General features: G+C 40.5%; 1 protein-coding gene across 2 annotated transcripts in view; it reads right to left on the bottom strand.

Moving 5' to 3' along the window:
* Nucleotides 1-22,181, bottom strand: part of TGFBR2 (transforming growth factor beta receptor 2) — a 105,262-nt gene that overhangs the window by 13,217 nt on the left and 69,864 nt on the right. For both annotated transcript variants that reach the window (XM_087430662.1, XM_087430661.1), the window contains exons 6-7: nt 6,893-7,692; nt 4,807-4,948 (exon numbers count right to left, since the gene is read on the bottom strand). In XM_087430662.1, coding sequence (XP_087286788.1) covers nt 4,807-4,948; nt 6,893-7,692 — 942 coding nt within the window. The remainder of the gene's footprint in view (nt 1-4,806; nt 4,949-6,892; nt 7,693-22,181) is intronic.

The following is a 22,181-nucleotide window of genomic DNA, read 5'->3' as shown; positions in this document are numbered from 1 at the left end:
TTCATAAAACAGGAACACACCAATCACCTCCTTCTATCTTGTTCTGTCTTCAAACAACTCCGAAAGACCTGTTTTCTTAATTTTTCTTTTGTATTCTTTCAGATGATCCAAGTGTCTGAAATGACACCCTCTTTCATTATCTAACCCCAACTCTGAGTTATTTTTCTTTCTAAAATCACCATACCCACCTCTCCCCCCATGTTATATTATATACCTATTTGTTCATTACCTGTCTTTCTAGAATATTAGCTCTTTATTAGACCTGTCCTTGAGGACACAGACTGTCTTTTTCCACTGCTATATCCTTAGCATTTTGAGTAATGTCTGTCACTCAATAGGTACTCAATAAATACTTATTGAGTGAACGAATGAATGAATGACTATATCTTCAGAGAAATAAGGAAAAGGAAGTTATCTCAGACTATAAGGTACTGAGCCTATAACATGCTACAGAATTTAACAGCCTTGTGATTCTGTTAACAGAGATTCACCCAGAGAAGATGGGAAAGTCAATCTTTGGAAACTCGCAGAAGTGAGGCTATCACTGACTGTTCCTCAAGCACGTGACTGTCTTGCCAGGAACTTCCAGAAAGCCTTTGAGTCAAAGGCCAGGATGCACAAAATAGTATTGACTACCCCATCCATAATAATAATGGTAACCATGGCTGCCATTTATTAAACATGTTCTCCATTGGTCAGGTCAGCACTGGACTAGGAAAGTTAGGGCCTGTGGGCTAGAGTCAGACAGCAGGGCTTTGATTCCTGTCTCCACAACTTTCCCATCCCCTGAAGCCTCAGTTTTCTCATCTGTAAAATGGGGTTAATAATTGTACATACTTCAAAGGGTTCGTGGTAGATTAAATGAGCTGATCCATGAAGCAAGTGCTCAACTAATGGTAGCTATTATTCCTTGGTGGCTTTCCTCATGTGGACCAGACCTTCTTCCATCAGAAAGTCTTTCCCTTTTGACCATTTTCTTCAATGACGACAACCCATCTCTTGAGCTCCTAGGTGGAATTCTGTGCTCAAGTAGCTGTACCAGGTGGCTAGAAGGGTGCTATTATCACATTTGCATTTTCTCGCCTGAGAAGAGTGAGGTTTCTCCAGGCAGTGCTGTCTCTTTCTTGGGTCTCCCTGCACTGCTCTGCACAGAGCAGAGCCTGGCTGATAAAGAAGGAACTCAAGAGGACATGCCTGAGTCTTACTGTCCCTTCGAGAGCTGACCTAACTCTCATTCCTGACCCTTTTGTTGCGCTCCCGTTAGCCGACGTGGGCACTCAGTCCCCTGTGCCCCCTGACTTAGCTTCCTGCAGCACTAATCACAACCCAACTGCATTTGCCTGTTTAACAGTCTATTTCTGTGTTCCATTCCCAGCAAATGGCACGAGACAAGGCCTAGAGGTGAGCCCTAAAGGACGTTCAGAATGATGAATGCAGAATGAGAGTGCCGTGTGGACGTGAGCCTAGAGAGGCAAGAAGGGCCGGGTTTAGCGTCCATGTGAAGAGTTTGGGCTCAACCCTAAGAACAGAATGGAGTCACCTACAGGTAGGAAAGCTGGGATTTCCCATTCTCCCCCAAGACTGCCCCTGAGGCTTAGTATCCTACTTCATTCAGTTCAATGTTCTGCTTCTCAGAATAAACTGAATGGAATATTCGTTGACTTATGCTGTGAAATAAAATATCGATCTATAATTTATCGTACTAAGGTAAGCATATTCCACATTTCCTTTTTGAAATGAGACTGTCAATGAAAAACAGTACTTACATGTGTTGTATTTCTGTGACAGAAAAGAAGTTTAAGCTTAAGAAAAAGCCCTTTTACATCCTGCCTTGTTTCTTAGACCTTATAAATTAAAGCCTAACATCAACTAGATGGAATTATTATCTTTTTTATTTGTAAGGTAAGAAAATGTGTCTGCATATGCAAATTTTTAAAAAGTAAAGGAGAAAAAATAAATATCTGTTTCATTAGTAAACTACATGCTTCTTGAGAGCAAGATCTTTTCATGTGTTTTTCTACAACAGCTAGGAGGGAACATATCTATCTTCAGGCTTTATATACCTTTCTTTAAACGTAAAATAAAAGTCTGAAATTAAGACTAGGCTAAAAATCTGTCTTTAAGGTTTTTAAGATGTCAAAATCAATGCTTTCAAAAGAAGGTAAAAGAAAGGGCTTAATACCTGAGTTCACTTCACTTAATCAAGTCAAGGGCTTTCTGTTGGACCAAAGTAAGGACAGATAAATAAAACTGGTTTTTGCAGCCTGAGAGGAGATGGGAGAAACAGGACTGTGGGCTTAAGATCAAACAAAAAGAACCGGGATGGCCTCTTTCCGGTTCCCCAAAAGCCGTCTGTTCTTATCCTAAAGGTTATGAAAGGTTTTTGGAGACTAGCTGAACAAATGAGATCCTGTTCCTTCCTTGGGAAAACTTGTTTATGCTGTATCCGTTTTTAGACCTCGTAAAAGTTGGTGAACTCGGTTCTTCAACATTAGCCCAAATTCTTCCACACTCAGCAAATATCAACAGGAAAGGGCTTCAGTCATTGATAACAATGAGAGCAGGGAGCTCACCCAGGGCCTTAAGAAGCTCGTTGCACTGACAGAGGGGAAGACAAAGACACAACCTTCAGCTCATCTTAATAGAATAATAGGTTTGAAAGGATAGGAAAGATACCAAAATCTAGCTAAATTTATTCTGACAGTGACAATAGCACCATCTCTTACACAACTCAGACTGGTCTAAGGGTTCATTTTAGAACTGTCAAAGCTTTCAAGTAGAAAATCATTCTCAGTGGCTGAAACTTGTTTAAACAAATTTCACTGTGCAAGGAAAAACCAAGTTACTTTTGGAAGTGCTGTGGGGGAAGAAATCTTAGGCAGGAAACCAGAAAATAGCAGTGTCAGCTAGACAGGAAATGCCATCCCCATGCAGGGACCCAGGGATATAGGTGAAGGTGCAGCAAGGTTCTGAGTGGGAGGGGGTGACCTGGACCCATCCTGGAGAGTCCACTAAAAAAGTTCTAAACAGGATGAAGAATCAGAGCCAGCAATAGTGCCAACCAAATCCAGCACAATGTTGGGTAGTTTGGCCCAGTGACCAAAGCTATGGCAATCTGAGCAACAAAATAAATATTGATAATATTGGAGACTCATAGAATAAAATAAATATCCACAACTCCATACTGATATAAATACAAAATCAAATGAATAAATAGTAGGAGGTGGTGAGAGAAAGGGCAGATCTTCCTTACAGCAGAATATTTATTAATAAATGTAGAAGGGATAACAAAAACAGAAAATCACTGTTAGGCAAACATTACAGTAATAATTGTTGCCAGGAAGAACTACTGATGGATATTAAAATTGGCAGGTAAATTATGATAAGAAATAGGCCTATCATCCTTATTAAACAGGCATTTAGTATCTTTAGAAACAGGTCAAGTACCTTCCCAAAAGATATATATTAATTACAAGTAGAAAAAAATAGTATCTTTAGAGGGGAGAAGCCTGGCAGACACCACCTTAACCAAATGACCAAATTGAACATCACCAATAATCGGGCACGTTGATGTCTTGTGACCCTGATATGAGGTACTGAGAAGGGCTCAACATCATTTCTGTGATACTCTTGCCCGAAATGCACAATCTCAATTTAATCATGGGAAAACATCAGAGAAACCCAAAGTGAGAGACTGTCTATAAAATAACTGGTCTAAATTCTTCACAAGTGTCAAGGTCATGAAAGACAAAGACAGACTGAGAAAGTGCCACAAGTTGAAAGAGACTAAGGAGGCATGAACATGGGATAGATTGGATCCTGTTTCAGAAAAGGACATTTCTGGGGACTTGGAAATTTGAATAAGTTCTATAGATTAATTATCAGTATTGTACCAATGTTAATTTCCAGTTTTCAATAGCTGTATTATGATTTAGGCAAGATGTTAATACAGCGGGAAGCTGGGTGAAGAGTATATGCAAACTTTTTGTACTATTTTTGGAATAATTCTGTAAGTCTCAAATTATTAAAAAACCAAGAGGTGAAAATAAAATTGGAGTTAGCTTGGCTTGATTCAGCAGCCAGTCAGGACCAGGTTGGGATGCGTTAATTTCCAAGGTGAACGCTAAGACCCCGATGAAAACTACTGAAAGGGGAGTCAGAAAAGCGTAAAGTCACGTAGACCTCAGCCATTCTCATGTCCGGGAAGATAAGGGGACAATAGTCTCTAAAACAATGACATCCTCCCTGTACTCCCAAAGAATACTGCATTCCTCAATAACTGCTCTTCACTAGATTTTTCAAAACCTAAACAAACACATCAAACCATTCTCCTTGTTTTGCCCAATAAAGGAAAATCAGGTCTATAAAAGTAAATTTTAAGTCAAATCCATCTCTGGACCTTATAATTCTGAAAAACCTTAAAATACAAAAAGAAACCAAAATCAGACAATTTTCTGAATAATATTATCCATTTGATAAGTAGAAATAATTCTTATAAATATTATTAGTGTTCATTTCTTGCCATATATTTAAATATTTGTGGAGAGAAGTATCAAGAGAAAAGTAATTATACTTCGAGAAAGGAGATAAAAAGCTTTATGCTCCAAATGTAGCTTTCAGCTTAAAAACCTAGGCTTTCTAGCATAATTCCAAATCATTCTGGAATGGCTGCGCACTACCAGATCTCAACTAGTTCTCATTGTGGGGTTAGCTCTTTTGTAATCCTGGAACCATGCTTGAAGCAAATAACATGACATCTTTTGAAGGTGCGTCCACCACTGCACCATGATGGTGGTCCATACATACCTCCCACCGCGTTACAGCGTGATGTCATTTCCCAGAGCACCAGAGCCATGGAGTAGACATCCGTCTGCTTGAAGGACTCAACATTCTCCAAATTCATCCTGGACTCCAGAACTTCTGGGGCCATGTATCTGGCAGTTCCGACCTAAAGAAAAACAGACATTAAGGCCCATCATTTAATTCCAGCTGCATTTTTATTTTCAAAATATAGCTGATATTTGTCCCCTACATGAGCAGATGATCTTTAAAAAGAACAATGATCTTTTTTTTTTGTGAGGAAGATCAGCCCTGTGCTAACATTTGCCAATCCTCCTCTTTTTTTGCTGAGGAAGACTGGCCCTGGGCTAACATCCGTGCCCATCTTCCTCCACTTTATATGGGACGCCGCCACAGCATGGTTTGCCAAGCGGTGCGTCGGTGCGTGCCTGGGATCTGAACCGGCGAACCCCGGGCCGTCGCAGTGGAGCGCATGCACCCAACCACTTGCGCCACCAGGCTGGCCCGAACAATGACCTTTTAAGTAATGAGACTGGCGCAGAAAGGCACAGCTTATATAATTATTTTCAAAAATAGGTGTTTTCTCCCTAACTTTTCAAAGAATATGAACAAAATCATGCCAAAATAAGGAAATGCCAAACCCTAGAGCTATCTTATCTAGTCCCATGATATATATGTCATCATATTATACAATAATATCTTTGCAGATAACCTAGGAGACAACATCTGTGATATTTTAGATGTTTATTTTTGCTTTTGCAAATTAAATATTTTTCATTCCTGAAACTCCAAGATTTATGGTGAAAATAATAATAATAGTAATAATCGCCATTAGTTTTGGTCACCTAAGGACTGTCTTAATCTTCTTTGTTTACCCCATGGCACATTCTACTGTGCCAAGGGTGTGGTATAATTTCATAAAATCTCTACTAAATTAAATTGTATGAAAGTATTTCCAAAGTAAAAGACCAAATCTGGATCATTTTGTAATTTATGGGCATGCTGTGTAATTTTATTTTGACGATGACTGACAATATGAAAACATTGGGATCCATAGAAAAAAAGGAAAAAATATTTCTGGGGAAGAAATCGCTTAACTCTTTGAAATTGCAGCATGTATAGCTTGACTAAATAACAATGAAGTTCTATCTTCCCAAGGATCTACAGAAGGTCAAGTGAGTTGATATTATCATCCCAAGGAATATTTCTTATTGGCATGTACTAGAAGAAAGTTTTCTTTTTCACAGGTCATTGCATGACTCACTACCCTGGCACATTAATCTGTCTGTGTTTCAACATGTTTATCTCAACACCGCATGTGCAGCCATGGACCCAGAGGGCCGACTGAGCTGTAACTAAATGCTTCAGGAGCACATCCCTCCACCTGGTTAGAGAAAATAAGGGTGCTCTCAAGACTCCACTCTATTCCACAGTCAAGCTTCCAGTGTGTGAACACATGGGGACCCATCATTCATAAAGGATGTCTTGGAAATTTCTAGTCACTTTCCAACAGCTCCTTAGCCAAAAAAATTTCTATTTCAATCTGTGAGATGCTTCAAAAGTGGAACTGTTCCTTCACGCAGTCCGTCACTCACTCAAAAAACACTTATTGGTCACTTTCATTGTTCAAGGCGTTGTGCTAGATGTGACCATGTACTAGATGCACATGGATTTGGACTTCAAGGAGACTGCCTTCTACAGTGGTAAAAAGAAACCAATATAACTACCGATAGTATAGAGTAGAAAGGGCTGAGTACAACGATGAGACGAAAAAAAACAGAGATAAGTACTAACAGTGCTTGAAGCAAAGAAAAATGATTTGCAAATGGAAGAGAAATGAGGACTGACTCAAGGAGAAAAATATCTGTCCTGAATTGGGGGGATTTGAAGAAACAGGAAGAGAAATGCTGTTATCAGCAAAGGCACGCTGGCAGGAAAGAGTGGGGCATGCCCAGGGTAGACTCCCTACTTTGGCTAGATTCCCTAGACAAGGGTCCAGAGTGTAGGGCTGTTTGAGACAAGAGGCATGAGATATGGATCAAGAGGTAGAGAGGGGCCAGAAAAAGGTAAGGGGGATCCAGGTCTAACTTACCTGCCCACTGTTGGCCAGGTCATCCACAGACAGGGTCGGGTCCAAACGCAGGGAAAGCCCAAAGTCACACAGGCAGCAGGTCAGGTCGTTCTTCACCAGGATGTTGGAGCTCTTGAGGTCCCTGTGCACGATGGGCATCTTGGGCCTCCCGCACAGGGTGTGGTCACTGTGCAGGTGAGCAATGCCCCGGGCGAGGGAGCTGCCCAGCTTGCGCAGGTCCTCCCAGCTGATGACATGCCGCGTGAGGTACTCCTGTAGGTTGCCCTTGGCGTGGAAAGCGGTGATCAGCCAATATTGCTTCCCCAGCTCTGTCTTCCGCTCCTCGGCCGTCAGGAACTGGAGTATGTTCTCATGCTTCAGGTTGATGTCTGAGAAAATGTCCTTCTCTGTCTTCCAGGAGGCGTACTCCTCATAAGGGAAGATCTTGACCGCCACGGTCTCGAACTGCTCTGAAGTGTTCTGCTTCAGTTTGGCCTTGTAGACCTCAGCGAAGCGACCTTTCCCCACCAGCGTGTCCAGCTCAATGGGCAGCAGCTCCGTATTGTGGTTGATGTTGTTGGCGCACGTGGAGCTGATGTCGGAGCGGTCGTCTTCCAGAATGATGGCAAGGTGCTCGCTGAACTCCATGAGCTTCCGTGGCTTGCTGGTCTCCCAGGATGGGCTCAGCTTCTGCTGCCGGTGAACGCGGTAGCAGTAGAAGGTGATGATGACGGTGATGGCGATTCCTAGCGGTGGCAGGAGGCTGATGCCTGTCACTTGGAATATGACTAACAACAAGTCGGGGTTGTTGGTGGCATATTCTGATGTGAAAACAAAACAAGGGAGAGAAGGAGTTGGGATGAGTACGTATGCACTGTGAGGAAGTGGGTTCACAGCTGAGGCATCTGTAGGTTTTAAAATCTGCATAGTTTTCGTGATTAATGTATTGGGAATTTTTATTCCAGGGATGGATGTTAGTGTGCACTTATCCAGTCTTCCCTGCCTCTGGCCATCCATTCAGTGTCTCCTACTTTTCCCTCAAACTTCAGCTTAAATGTCACTCCCTAAAGGAAATCTAGGAAAACTTGGAAAAATGTTTTATTCTCTATATTCTCATAGCACTCTACATTTTCCCTATGTGACAATTTAGCACAATGAAAATTAAAGAACTATGACTCCACTTATTGGTTTCATATCTGTCTTTCTCTACTTTCCCCACCCCCAGCAGACTGAGAACTCCATGCCGGCAAGGACCATGTCTTTCCTCTTCACTAAGGTAAACAGTACCTAGCACACATCAGTTCCTCATTAAGTGTTGAATAAATGAACAAAGTATTTAGTGAATGTCAACTAAGCTCAAGACATTGCAGGAAGCTTTGGGAATACAGAAAGAATGACGGTTCCTGCCTCCAAAAAGCTTGCATGTGTGATATTTGGTAAAAACAAAGAGACTGCCACGGTTCTGCTATAGTCTTTGCTCTTTTCTACATTCCAACCTGTCCTGTTCTGATCAACATCCAGGCTACCTTGAAACATCAGCTCTGAGCCTATCAGTGGTGGAGAGAAGAGTCTGTGGAAGGGTCTCTTTGGAAGTCAGTTACCTTATATCCACCCAGTATTCCTCTTTCCAGTGTGCATGTGATTTGTAGTTCCTTAGAACAGGAATACTTACTAGCAACAATGGAAACATTACTACAAAGGTGAGATAAGTTAAAGAAGGAAATGCAGCCAGTTCCCTGACTTGGACCACTGAAGCAGGCCACGTGGGCTAGTGGAGGAGAGTCCTTAGCACCAGCTACCTAACTGCAACATCTTTTTTTTTTTTTTGTGAGGAGATCAGCCCTGAACTAACATCCATGCCAATCCTCCTCTTTTTGCTGAGGAAGACTGGCCCTGGGCTAACATCCGTGCCCATCTTCCTCCACTTTATACGGGACACCGCCACAGCATGGCCTGACAAGCGGTGCATCGGTGCGCGCCCAGGATCCAAACCCGGGTCGCCAGCAGCGAAGTGCACGCACTTAACCGCTATGCCACGGGGCCGGCCCCTAACTGCAATATCTTGTATGTCAAACTTTGATTCATGTGCTGGCTTGTTTGGCTCTGGTTAAACAGTTTTCCTCTTGGGAAGAAGGACATGGATGGAAACATTCAGTGGGCAGGAGACAATGAAAAGTAGTTATAGTTCAGTGAGAACTTCATGCTAGGCTGTCTCCATTGGGGAAGAATGCTAGGCTTCACGCTCAGATGCTAGATTCATTCATTAAACATAGCAGTACTGAGTGCTACTACTGAGTGCTACTATGGGTATAGCACTGCCCTCAAGAAGTTATAACCCAGCAGAGGCATTAGGGCATGCATACAATTGCCTAGCAATATATGGCAGTCTAGGAGAAGAGCTAAATCTGTGCTGCAATCTATGTGTTGGTAGAGTGTGGAAAAGCTTAGAGAAACAGGGAAGACAGAGTGGCAAGGATTGCCTTTGGGTTGGTCAATGAAGGATGGGAAAAAGTTAATGAGGGGTAGAAGGAATGTTATGTTAAGAAGTAAGAAGATAAGTCCTATCTGAGGAAGAGCAGTTCTCCCAAACTGATAACTCTGCATAAGGGAATAGAAAGGAAAAGGCTGGGTAGGTGGTATGGAAGCAGACACGTCAGAGAAGGGATTTGCAATTATTCAGTTGGCAGTTTTCACCTACTGTATGTGTTTGAGCAAAAAAGAGATGAGAATACAGTCCAGGTGGAATGGGAATAACCATGGTCTCTCAAAGGGAACCTATTACCTAAATCCTATTTGATACCATCCCTTAACGAAGCACAGTAAGGAATGAAGCTAGTACTACGTCAATTTGGAGTGTTCAGGTTTAATATGATTCACTACCTATTCTTAAGGTAAGTTCTACATGGAAACGCCAACTTCCACCGATTATACTCTAGACGAAAATCTGAGGTCTTAAATCTATTTGGTGTCACTAAAACCTGGAAAAGTAACCCCCAAACATCAGAATTTCAGCAATGAAGAGAAAAAAAAATCACTATTTTGGGGAAACATACATTAATGTATTAAAAAGAATAGGAAAAGGAAACAACTCGGTGATTGCCTCTTGAAAACCTGAATTCTTACACACATGGGAGGCTTGAACGGGGCAAAGGAAAGGTGGTGGCAGGACAAAGCAATTACAGAAAGGGTTGGAACTGCAAAAAACCTCTTGTGGAGAAGCATGGACTGCCCCTGTGGCCTAGCAAAGCATGAGCCTGGAGAGTAAAATTAAGGGGACAGATGAAATAATATTCAGGTGCAACAGTAGCAAACAACGTTCCCTCCCTGTAACCCCACCTCTATCATCTGAAGTATCCACTGAATGTGTTTGCTTCCAGTATCCACTTGTCTGTAACTACAGGAGATGTCTTATGATCATAAATCGATTTGCTGCTTTCTCCCAGGAGAAAGTAAGCTTTACGTTGAGAAAGGCCAGGTCTATTTTGATCACCATGATATACCCAGCACCTGGCTCAGGACAGGCCATTGATGGTACTCAGCAAATGTTTGTTGTAGAAGCTGAATGAATGATTGGTAATGTGGGACAATATCCCTCATATTTTTTATGTTCTGCAGCAAAGAATGGCAAACTACGGCCTGAGGGCCCGTGTCCTGTTTTTCTACAGCCCTGTGAGCTAAGAATGTTTTTTTCAATTTTAAAGGATTGTTTAAAAAAAAGAAGTAAGAAATTCATGCAACAAAGATCATATCTGGCCCAGAAAGCCTAATATATTTACTACCTGACCCTTTCCAGAAAAAGTTTGCTGATTCCTCTTTTACAGTTGTTATTTTAATACCCTGTAATACTTTGACAGAATTTGGAGATTTCATTTTGGTCCAAAGTGAATATTCTCTTTCACATACAAGGAAACAACACACTTAGAAAATTTTAATTAATTGAATAATTACTTAGCTGTGAACCAATTCATTAAAGAGTGCAAAACCTCTAAATGAACTGTTCACTTATCACTGATGATTTTATTTTATAATTCCTGGACATATATGAAAATGGTCTTCCTTGCTAATTTCTATTCTCTTTTAGATTAAGAGAAACACAAAAACAGAAATCCCCTGAAATTTATGTGTGGCATTGATTGAAGAAGACTCTAGAAATCCCCAATTCAATGTCAGACACTAAAGTTTTCCTTTCCCCCCAAATTTCCTGTGATTTCTTTTTGAAAATCTACATGTAAAAATTTGGTGGGGAGGGAATTATTGAATAACATCTGTCAATCTTGAAACTTCAAAGAGGTGATGAAAAACCCTAACAATAGCAAAAGGGGCTGAAAGGAAGCTTTGGGATGTGGCTTTATCTAAACAGGAGCCACCCACACCCTCTTGCAGTACTAACTCTTGGGCTGCCACTAGAAAAACCAACGGCTAGAGGAGTAGGTATAAGCTAGCATCTCCTTTACTCAGATACCAGCAGGAAGTATTTCTTTTCACTATGCCCAATTACACAGAAACTCATAATTCAAACCCTTAGTATGTACCTGGCTGTGTGCTAAGAGTTTTATATAATATTTACATTTAACTGACAGAAAAACCCTATGAGGTAGATACTGCAATTATTGTAAACCCCATTTTACAGATAGGGAAGTTAAGGGTCAGGCGGTTTAAAGAATTTCCCAAGATTATAAACTTAGGCAATAGCAAAGCTAATATCTGAAATGAGCTCTGTCTGATTGGAGAGACCCTTGCTCTTAACCCCATGCCATATTATCTCTAAAGTTTATATTGGTGACAGCCAATTAAGCATGACTTTATATAACATCTCAACGTGATAAAGTGGTTTTCTTCAATGAGGGCTAGACTAAGTGATTTTATAGCCATCCATTAAGTGATATCTGCAATTCTTGGATAATTTGTCTAAAGGGGCATGTTCTGGGTGTGCAGACTCTTCCCCTTGGTTCCTAACCAAGAACCACAGTTGAGTGGTGTCCCTGCAAATGTCCATCTTCTCCCTGCCTGGGAAGAAAGTGTCTTACAAGAGTAAGAACCCTAAAATCTTTCTCTTTCTTTGCTCAGAGCCTATCCCAGGGCCTAGAACATAAGGCACTCAAGATATAATTGTGGAACTATTGGAACCTTCCATGAGTTGTTTCTCAGATGCATAGGTAAGTAGTACTCAAGACTTGACATTCACATTAAACCCTTTGTTATATAACATAGAGTTTAGATATAGTTCTTGAGGGGCACTACAAATAAGGGTAGAATTTCTTCAAGATTCATAAAAAGTGAGGCTCTATACTGTAATATCAGAAGATCTTAGCCTGGGCTCCATGGATAGAATTCAGTGGGCCTGTGAATTTAAATGGGCAAAAATTACATCTTTTTATTTTCTCTAACCTTTAACTAAAATTTAACATTTCCTAGTATTAGCCGTACCTATAACTTCATCACCCACAGAAACCACAGATATTTTCCTGCCATATTACATTTGTTGTATTGTTGTATGGTTTATACTCATCACTTAGACACTTCAAGTTTTTAGATCTGACGCTAAGTCTTGTTATTTAAAGCACTACTACAGAAGCACATATCACACATTTATTTTTAAAAACATCTGATAACTGTATTTCAACTGTATAGCATTAATATACAGTTATATAACTGTATAGCATTAATTTTCTTCTAAATCCTGTGTATTATATTTTATGCATTTAAAAACATCACCCTGAGAAGGGGTCCACAGGCTTCATTAGACTTCCAAGAAGTGCCTGGCACACACACAAAAAAAGTGAAGAGCCCTTGGCAGAGGGAAGACACTCGAGCACTAGTCTCTTTGCCAGGATTTCCTAGAGCAGAGATTTTGAGATTCGTCTTTTTCTCAGGGAAGTTAGTAAGGGAGGAAGCTGGTGCCAACGATAGATCCTCCTGGCATGATGCGTTGTGTTCCCCAAGAGCAACTTTGATTTCTATCAGAGCTTTTGGCACGTGTGAAGGGAGCTCTGCAGTGGAAAATGATGGGAAGCCCTCTTTTGAACTCGCTTATCAATAATAAAGATAACTAACATATAGTGTGCTTTATTGAGCGAGGCACTGGGCAATTCACTTCATAAGCATCAGCTCACTTTATTTCTCCAACAACCCAAATCAGGTTCTGTTAATAGCACTGTTGTATGGAGGAGCATAAAGAGCCTTGGTTGCTTCCACAACGTTCCCGTTTACTTTGGAAACTAAGTAAAATTTGTCCCTAGGATCGATTGTCCCACCAAGTTTCTCTGACACAACCAAAGTAGAAGTATAGTTAAAGAGGTTGTTTTTGCTTACCGCTATATGGTCACAGATTAGCACATAAATAGGGAGACAATTCATGTTGGTTGAATAAATGGACGAATGAATAAAATAGATCTGATGAACCAATCTGAGGAGGAATAATTTTGCAGAGCTGACCCTCTCTCCCCCAAAGGCCAAATCCCATGAATGAGCCAGGTTCTCCTCTGCTTGTTTAGGTGCATGCTTCATTTTGCACGCAGTCTCCCTGTAATTTGCACACGGCATGTGGGGACCAACCATGAGTGCTTGGAATGTGGTGTGAAAGAAAGAGCACTGGACTGGAAATCAGGCAACTGCGATTCTGTTCTTACACCTGTCATTAACCACCCATGAGATCCCAGCCAACTCATTGAACCTCACTAGGACTCAGTTTCCTGTAAAAGCTTATGGTTCTTGGGTTCCTGCTTCAGAAAGAAAATGCCTCATCAATAGAACCCTTCCAACAGAAGAAACCAGGGCTTCTTGGCAAAATGGCCAAGTCTAGGTCTGGAGCTGGAAATAATGAGTTTGGAATATTTTGTTACACCACATAACAAGGAAGTGATCAAAGACCACTAAGGTCACGACAAAAGGACCCAGGAGCCATCTTGAAGAGACTCCCACTGGCCAAGATAGGATACTTAGAGCTTTTGTGTGTGTGTGTGTGTGAGGAAGATCAGCCCTGAGCTAACATCCATGCTAATCCTCTTCTTTTTGCTGAGGAAGACCGGCTCTGAGCTAACATTTATTGCCAATCCTCCTTTTTTACCCCAAAGCCCCAGTAGATAGTTGTATGTCATAGTTGCACATCCTTCTAGTTGCTGTATGTGGGATGCCGCCTCAGCATGGCTGGACAAGCGGTGCGTCAGTGCGCGCCCGGGATCTGAACCTGGGCCGCCAGTAGCGGAGCGTGCGCACTTAACCGCTAACCACGGGGCCGGCCCCAGGATACTTAGAGCTTTAATAAAGATAAGAAAAGCAATACACCAGGACCCATTAAGTATGCTTAAACTTATGATATCATAATGATAAAAAAATTTATCAACTTCTGAGGATAGCAGAATGTCAATTCATTATATTGAAAACTAGAAAATAAAGGGAAACATCAAGCAAATATCTTGCCTTTTCCGTAAGAAGCACAGCACTGGGTAATTAAGGAGCTGAAACAAGCATCTCTTTATTAAATTATTCTAGCTAACAAATGAAAATGAGTTGATAGAAATAGATTACTCTTTGTTATTCCCTAATGAATTAAATGGATCTAGGTAGCAGGCATCAATGCCAACTAATATCACAAAACAGGAGAAAAATCAGACATTATTACCCCCAATGGAGGAACATAACCTTTCCAAAGAGATCTAACCTGAGTCTGATGAAGCCTCTGGATCCAGCTGCTGATTTGCAGGAAATACAGAGAATAGAGAAAGGCAGTGAACTGCACCATGAATGTGCAATCAGCAAAATTCAGACTGGGAAAGGATACAGGTCAAAGGGGTTCTTCAACAGATACATTGTAAGGAGAAAAAGGGAATTGGGGAGGGCAGCTGATTAAAGAGACCTAAGGCACATCAAATTACCAAAATTATAATAATAAGCAGCCGCAGGACTAAACTAGCGTCTACAGATGCACACTTGGAGGATAAAGCCATTTCAAAAGACACAAGGAAGGGATCATCACAAAAGAGGAATAGTGGTTACTTTTGGAGGGAAGGTGTGGTCTGTGATCGGGTTGGGGAATATGAAGGAACTTTTGGGATGGCTGGCAAAGTTCTATTTTTTGACCTGGGTAGGGGTTACAAGAGTGTCAGCCTTATAACAATTCACTAAGCTAAACATTTGTTTTATGTGCTTTTATGTCTTTGTATTTTATTTTGGAGTGAAAAGATTTTTTAAAAAAGAGAGAAATCAGAGTAATAATTATGGAGGCCATGCCTTGCTCCTGGGCTAAGTATATTATTTCAGATACCCTGGGGCGAAAACAAAAGGGCAGAGGGAACTAACATTTTATTTTTGAGCACCTACTACATGCTAGGAATTTCAAATATGCAATCTATTTAATATTCAGAATACCCCTTCAATTATTTGCCCGAATTTAAGGGTTAAGAAATTAAGAGCTACTTGCATGAATCCACCACAATGTATTTATCCATTCTACTACTGTTGGTCCTTTGGAGCTATGACTGATGCTGCAAGAAACTTTCTTGTAATGTAGAAGGAAGGAAGGAAGGAAAGAAGGAAGGAAGGAGGAAGGGAGGGAAAAAGAAAGAAAGAGAAATTGAGAGTTACGATGATTCACTCAAGGGTAAGCAGGGAGGTGTCCATTTCCCCCAGGTCTGAGTGGCTCCAAAGCCTTTGTTCTTTCCACACCGCCAAGCGGTCTCTCTAGCAATGAACGCAGAAGTCTATTCAATAATCCTGAAAATTTCCAACCAAATGTGTTCCACATAAGAAGACCAGACTTAGTTGCAAATAAGGAGCTATTTGCAAATGTCAGAGTCTTGATAAATATTTTTTAAAGACAAATGTCAAAGATAAATGTTAGTACGCCATAAAAAAAATACAAACTGGCAGAAAACCTCAAGGGGAAATTCCATGGCATAGGTTCCTTCGGAGTGATTTAAAGGTAAACAAGTTGCCTAGTAACACACCCACACCCACACACCACACACACACATGCATACCCACCCCCACCCCCACACAAAGGACAATGAAAACAGGTTGCTTCCAGCCTCTTTCAAGTATGCTCAAATCCAACAACTGGTTGCTAAAAGGAATTTAAAACTGAACCTCTATAATTTACAATTTTAAAAAAATCACACAGTAAAAAAGACGTTAAATTAAGGCCAACAGTGAAAAAAGCATACGTGGGTCAGTTAACGCATCTTGATAAAAACCAAATCAACATAGATGAATTTGAGAAATGGGCTCCTACTTTAATATTTGAAGTAGTTTGGCAATTCCTCCACTCAATGAAGGAGTTTGGGGCAAAAATTTATCAAGATACTAATTTATCCAAGCCATAGAAAGGGACAGGGATGATCATTTTCTGCACACCTTGGTGAGCTGGTATACTAATGAACATGACATAACAAACAACTACAGAGATTCTCAAAGCTGGCAGTGACACTCTAACCACGAAGATTTTCACACGCCAGCACGATCATCTAAAGCAACAGGATATATATACAACTGGCCGAGATCCAAAGAAGGAAACTGTGCTAAAGAGACATATGCTGGGGGGAAGGGAGAACTTCCTGTCTCAAGTCATTCTGTTAATCATAATAGTAAATAAGATAGCATTCATTTATTGAGCACCTACTAAATGACAAACACTGGGTTCTACACGGATTATTTTGAACTCCTTGTAGCCACACTGCTAGATATGTATTATTATTTCCATTTCATAGAAATGGAAACTGGAAAAATATATTTATGAAGTAGCTGGGGTCAAAACAGAGGAGTCTTGCATGGTAGGTAGAGGTGCAGTTGGAGGGGTAGAGTGTCACCAAAGAGGGATGCTTACGGCAGCTATCAGGATCTGAAGCCAACATAGGGTTCAATGTGAAAATACTATATAGCCATAAAAAAGAAGGAAATCCAGGGGTCGGCCCGGTGGCACAAGTGGTTAAGTGTGAGCACTCCGCTGCGGTGGCCTGGGGTTCGCCGGTTCGGATCTGGGCACGCACCGATGCACGACTTGGCAAACCATGCTGTGGCGGCATCCCATATAAAGTGGAGGAAGATGGGCATGGATGATAGCCCAGGGCCAGTCTTCCTCAGCAAAAAGAGGAGGATTGGCAGATGTTAGCTCAGGGCCGATCTTCCTCACAAAAAAAGAAAAGGAAGAAGAAGGAAATCCTGCCATTTATGACAACATGGATGGACCTTGAGGGCATTATGGTTAAATAAATCAGAGAAAGACTAATACCTTATGATTTCCACTTACATGTGGAATCTTAAAAAAAAAAACAAAACCCTGAACTCATAGATGTAGAGAACAGATCAGTGGTTGCCAGAGGCAGGGGCAGGAAGTGGGCAAAATACATGAAGGGGGTCAAAAGGCACAAACTTCCAGTTATAAAATAAGCCCAGGGGACGTAAGGTACTCTATGGTGACTATAGTTAACAATACTGTATTGTATATCTGAAACTTGCTAAAAGTAAATCTTAAAGGTCTTATCACAAGAAAAAAATATTCGTAACTATGTGTGGTGATGGATGTGAACTAGACTTATTGTTGTGATCATTTTGAAATACATGTATATATATCAAATCATTATATTGTATACCTGAAACTAATGTTATATATCAATTATATCTCAATAAAAATAGAATCTAAGCAGGAACCCTCAGACAAATCCAGATGTGCCTCTACAAAATAAATGGCCTGGTCTGTTCAAAGTCAGTGTCAGGAAAAACAAGAAACACACTGAAGAGCCAAAACAACCAAATTCAATGTGTAGTCCTTGACTGGATACCGAATGTAAACAGCAGCAGCAACCCCACAGCTTTGGGGAAATTTGGATAGGGCTATAATACGCACCCCCCCCCACACACACACACAAAGAGAGAAATGAGGACGTGGTAAAATGTTAACACAGGGTGAATACTGAGAAAGAGAAAGAGTAAACAGCAGTTCATTGTAGCCTTCTTTCTACTTTGTTGAAAGTTTAAATTTTTTTGAAATAAAAAGTCAGGAAAAATGTAACCCAAAACATTAGAGCAACAATGTTCCCCCCAAAACCCCAAACACATACCAGTCCCAGAGGAAGCTGAGAGCCACCAAACTTTCAAGATACAGGTCATTTCAATTTCACACAAACTCGTTCAGAGAATAGAAAAAAGCGTACCATGGATCACTTCGTTCTATGAAAACAGTACAACCAAAAGCAGACAAGAAGAGCATGATAAAAGAAAATTATAGAACAATCACACTCACGTACAATGATTTAAAAAAATAATTCTAAAGAAAATAGTAGCAAGCGGAATCCAGTAGAAGATGTAAAATAAAGATAAGACAGAAGTCCAGGTTACCAGGAAAGTATGTTTTAGCACTAAAAACAAAGAATACAACTACTATCACTGAGCACACTAGCAATTTAAAGGAGAAAAACTATATGATCAACTCAGTAGACATGGAGAAAGTATATGATAAAGCTAAACACTCCAATAAGGAATATATGCTAACGATCTTCAGCAAACCTTATTCTAGTGGGGAAATGTTAAATGCATTCCTTTTAAAAACAGGGAAAGGACACTGATGCCAACCACACCTATGTCTACTCAACAAGCGTTGGAGATCCTCACCAGCACAGTAAAACAAAAATGGAGGAATCTGCCTTATCAGATAAAGAATTTTTATAAACTTACAGCCTCAGCTAGGCTGGTCCTTTACCCCTGAGTTCAGCAATTCTTGGTCCCTAGATGTTACTGTGCCAGCTCATTACTGTAAAAACAGATTCCCTGACATGTGGCTTCTTTTCTGACAAAATAATTTATATTTAAGGGATGATCTAGGTTTTGGGCAGAACAAAAGGTTCACAATATTAAAAGTACTCTTAACTTCAGTCAAAAAAACTATTATTTCCAAACAGACTAATGCAAATTATGTTTCGTTAAAACAACTTATTTGAGGATTTTTATCCCCAGTCTCCTATATAGTATCCCGAAATCATCCTTCTTTGCCATGCTGTGTCTGTTGCCTGGGATTTAAGATCACTTTACTTCTCTTAAATAATGTAGCAGGATATTCTGCAACAGCAACCACATTTAAAATCCTGAAGTCCCTGCTGCTCTTGGAAAGGGACTTCTCTTGAGTGTTCTAGGACTACAATCTAAGTGATGTACTAGTATCTTCCATGTTACTTCATGTTCAAACCACGATATTGAGCTGAGAGCCAATGTCACGATTTTCTCAATGCCTTTTTTGACAATTCAAAAGGAAAAAAAACCTAGCTCTTGACTCCAACTAGTAATATTTCATCAGGCCATAGAAGCTCCAAGAAAATCGATGCTGAGATTAAACAATTTACAGACACCATTCTGTATATTTAGAGGCAGTATATCTTGGTTTGTAAGAACTTGGGACTTTGATTTGAGACCCGGCTTTGCTGTTTCCTGACTGTGTGATTTGGGGTCTCAGGTTCCTCATTTGCATATGAGACAACCCAGAACCAACCCCCCTGGGTTCTTGTAAGGATTAGGAGAGATAATGTTTGTCAAGCTCTTAAGTATTACACCTTGAAAATCGAAAGCGTTCAATAAATATGTTTGTATTATTTTACAATAGACCTGAACAAAAAATGGTTTTCATTAATAAATTTCACAGATTCGTGACCAGAAAAAAAATCCTTATCTGGCAAATAAGCATCAAAATATCACTAGGTATGTGGCCTGGCTGCTGTCTGCTTTTGCCTCTTTTTGTAACATGTCCCTTGATAACACTGTTTCTAGAGAAACCGTTTTCCCCAGGACTACCTGAGTTGCAGGATTCTCTTTCTTGAAAAAGTGAAGCAATATAACCTTGTCAGAAACAAGTTTAAGATAGCACATACTGAAGAGTTTGAAGGGAAAAAACAAAAATAAAATAGAAAGCTATGGAGGTAGTCAGTCTGGCTGTACTGAGAAAATGGGGGCCTGTGCTTGTCAGTTGCTTGGTTTGGATGGTGGTGTCTTCCTAGAAACGTAACTCAGTTGAACCATATGTCTAGTAAAGGTGGACCCAGTTATAATAAAGAAAATGATGAAATTGAATAAAAGGTGCTCATTTCTCCTAAATATTTACTGGATATGTTCTGAGTATGTTCATGCAACATGCAAAGGAAGTGTTACAGTCACAGCACTCGCCAGGCAGACATGCTGGGATCCCTAGAGAACAAGATACAGCATTACATAAGAAGCAACACAAATTGCCTCTTTATTCTGTTACATTCCATATCCTTATCAGCTTTCTTCTGCTCTGGCCCCATCACACACACACACACACACACACACACACACACACACACACCTCCCAAGCCATCATATTATATATATACTTTCTAACTTGGGAGTTAACAATATCTGACTACCATTTTCTGCATCTTTAAAAATTTTGGTGGCATGGTACAGAAAAAAATCTCTTGGTACCCTGCTATTCAAAGTGTGTTCCCCAGACCAGCAGCATCAGTGGGCATCACCTGGGAACTTACTGGAAATGAAGAATCTCAGCCTGGTCCTAAATTGCTGAATCAGAATCTGCATTTTACAAAGCTCCCTAAGCTATTCATTTACACAGTGAAGTTTGAGAAGCATGGCTTTAGTAAACGTGGAATGAGTCTGTTGGTACTCTGCCATAGAGATGTTTCCCTTTTACAAAGAAAATCCGCAGTGGACTTGTTTGCAAAGCCCTAGTACAATTATAATCAGTGCTAGTCAATGAGAAAACAGTCTGTGAGAATTTTCTAGTCAAATTAACTGCAGGAGGAGTGTAGAATGAGATATGATTCCCCATTCATCATCTCAATAAAAAGCAAACAATTAAATTCAGGCAAACAATAACAAAGCATTTTAATTAAACAACAGAAGGGCAGTGAGCTCACTGAGCAGGCAGGATTTAATTTAACTTCTAGCATATTGACAGTGCTGTTTGACATTTTAGATAGACTTTGAGAATATTTTTTCCCAAAATAATGGAAGATGTCTTTCCTCCAGTCCATGTGATTTATGCCAATTATACATATTTCAAAACTAAGCTATTCCCCACCTCTCACATCCCATTCCACAGTCTCCCTTACATTATTTCCTTCCCTCCCCTGTCCCCAACAAAAGAGCCTTACATGTATTCTAATCTGTTATGACAATCTCTTCTGGAATATTCCTGTGAAGTACCGATAAAACTTCTGGCTGAAATATTATAATACAGGGACCCCATTCCTCTGTAAATTATCCCATAATCTAATCCCAATAGATCTAACTGCAGATCTATTAGGATCAAGTCTAAACATTGGAATATTTAAAAATGTATTCTTTATATTAAGTCAAATGCAGCCTTCCTGTACGTCCACTTATTGGTTTTCACGCTGCTCTCTAAAGCAAAAGATAACAAAATGATTCCTTCTTCTATAGGATGAGAGCTCTTAAACACCTGGTGGGCATTTAACCCATTTCCCTAAATCATTTCTTTTTCAGGTTGAACATCTCTGTTTCTTTCAATCACTCTTCAAAAGACACATTTATCAGACTCTAAGGTCTGACACATTTATCACACCCTAAAATCTGGCTGCCCAGCATATAGCAGGCACCCAATAAACGCCATGTGCTTTTTCTAAGTATAAAGTGATCTGTTCCCTGAAATTACTCTTGCTAGTCAAGATTCTCCATGACATGTTTTGCTAGACCCAGCTACAATACTTGGAATGTAATCTGTGTAGCAAAGATTATAGTGGGCCTCTCACTGCCCTTTCCAATGAGTGCAGGTTAAGACTATTGCTGGTTTGTTCTGTTGTCTTGTTTTGATTCTCTTAGCCAGATCAGCTCAGTTTCAGAATGACCTTAACTCACCTGTAAACCCTGGGTCTTTATCACATGAACAGATGCCAAGCCCACTATTGGATAAGCTGCTCCTCTGCAATTGATCGTTTGAACTTACATGCTTGACTTTACATTTATCTGTTGTTTCATTTAACTGATCATTTCAGGCCATTAAAACCCTGAGTCTGTCTCTGCTGTCTTAGGCATCCCTTCCATTGTGCTTACTATCCTTCACGTTCCCCCTTGGGATAGAGATTCTTGCTACTTCTGTTGCTGTGGCTTTCGAAGGAGGGCAGACAACATTAACAGAGTGCCTACACGTGCCAGGCTTTGCCCAAGAAACGATGATATATCTTATGAATGTTTGTTCCTCCACGGACAGAGCCTCAGCCTGACGGATGTTCTCTGGAGCAGGATTTTTTTCGTTTCCTTCTCTGTGTTACGGTCTTCAGACCACTAAGCTTGGATTCTGTCTGGCTCCCCCACCTGCCCTGATTCTTCA

Source organism: Ceratotherium simum, chromosome 5, assembly GCF_057802395.1.
Source record: "Ceratotherium simum simum isolate JZ-2026a chromosome 5, ASM5780239v1, whole genome shotgun sequence".
Lineage (NCBI taxonomy): Eukaryota > Metazoa > Chordata > Mammalia > Perissodactyla > Rhinocerotidae > Ceratotherium > Ceratotherium simum.
The sequence above is the reverse complement of the archived record's forward strand: the minus strand, read 5'-3'. Positions and strand labels throughout refer to the sequence as shown.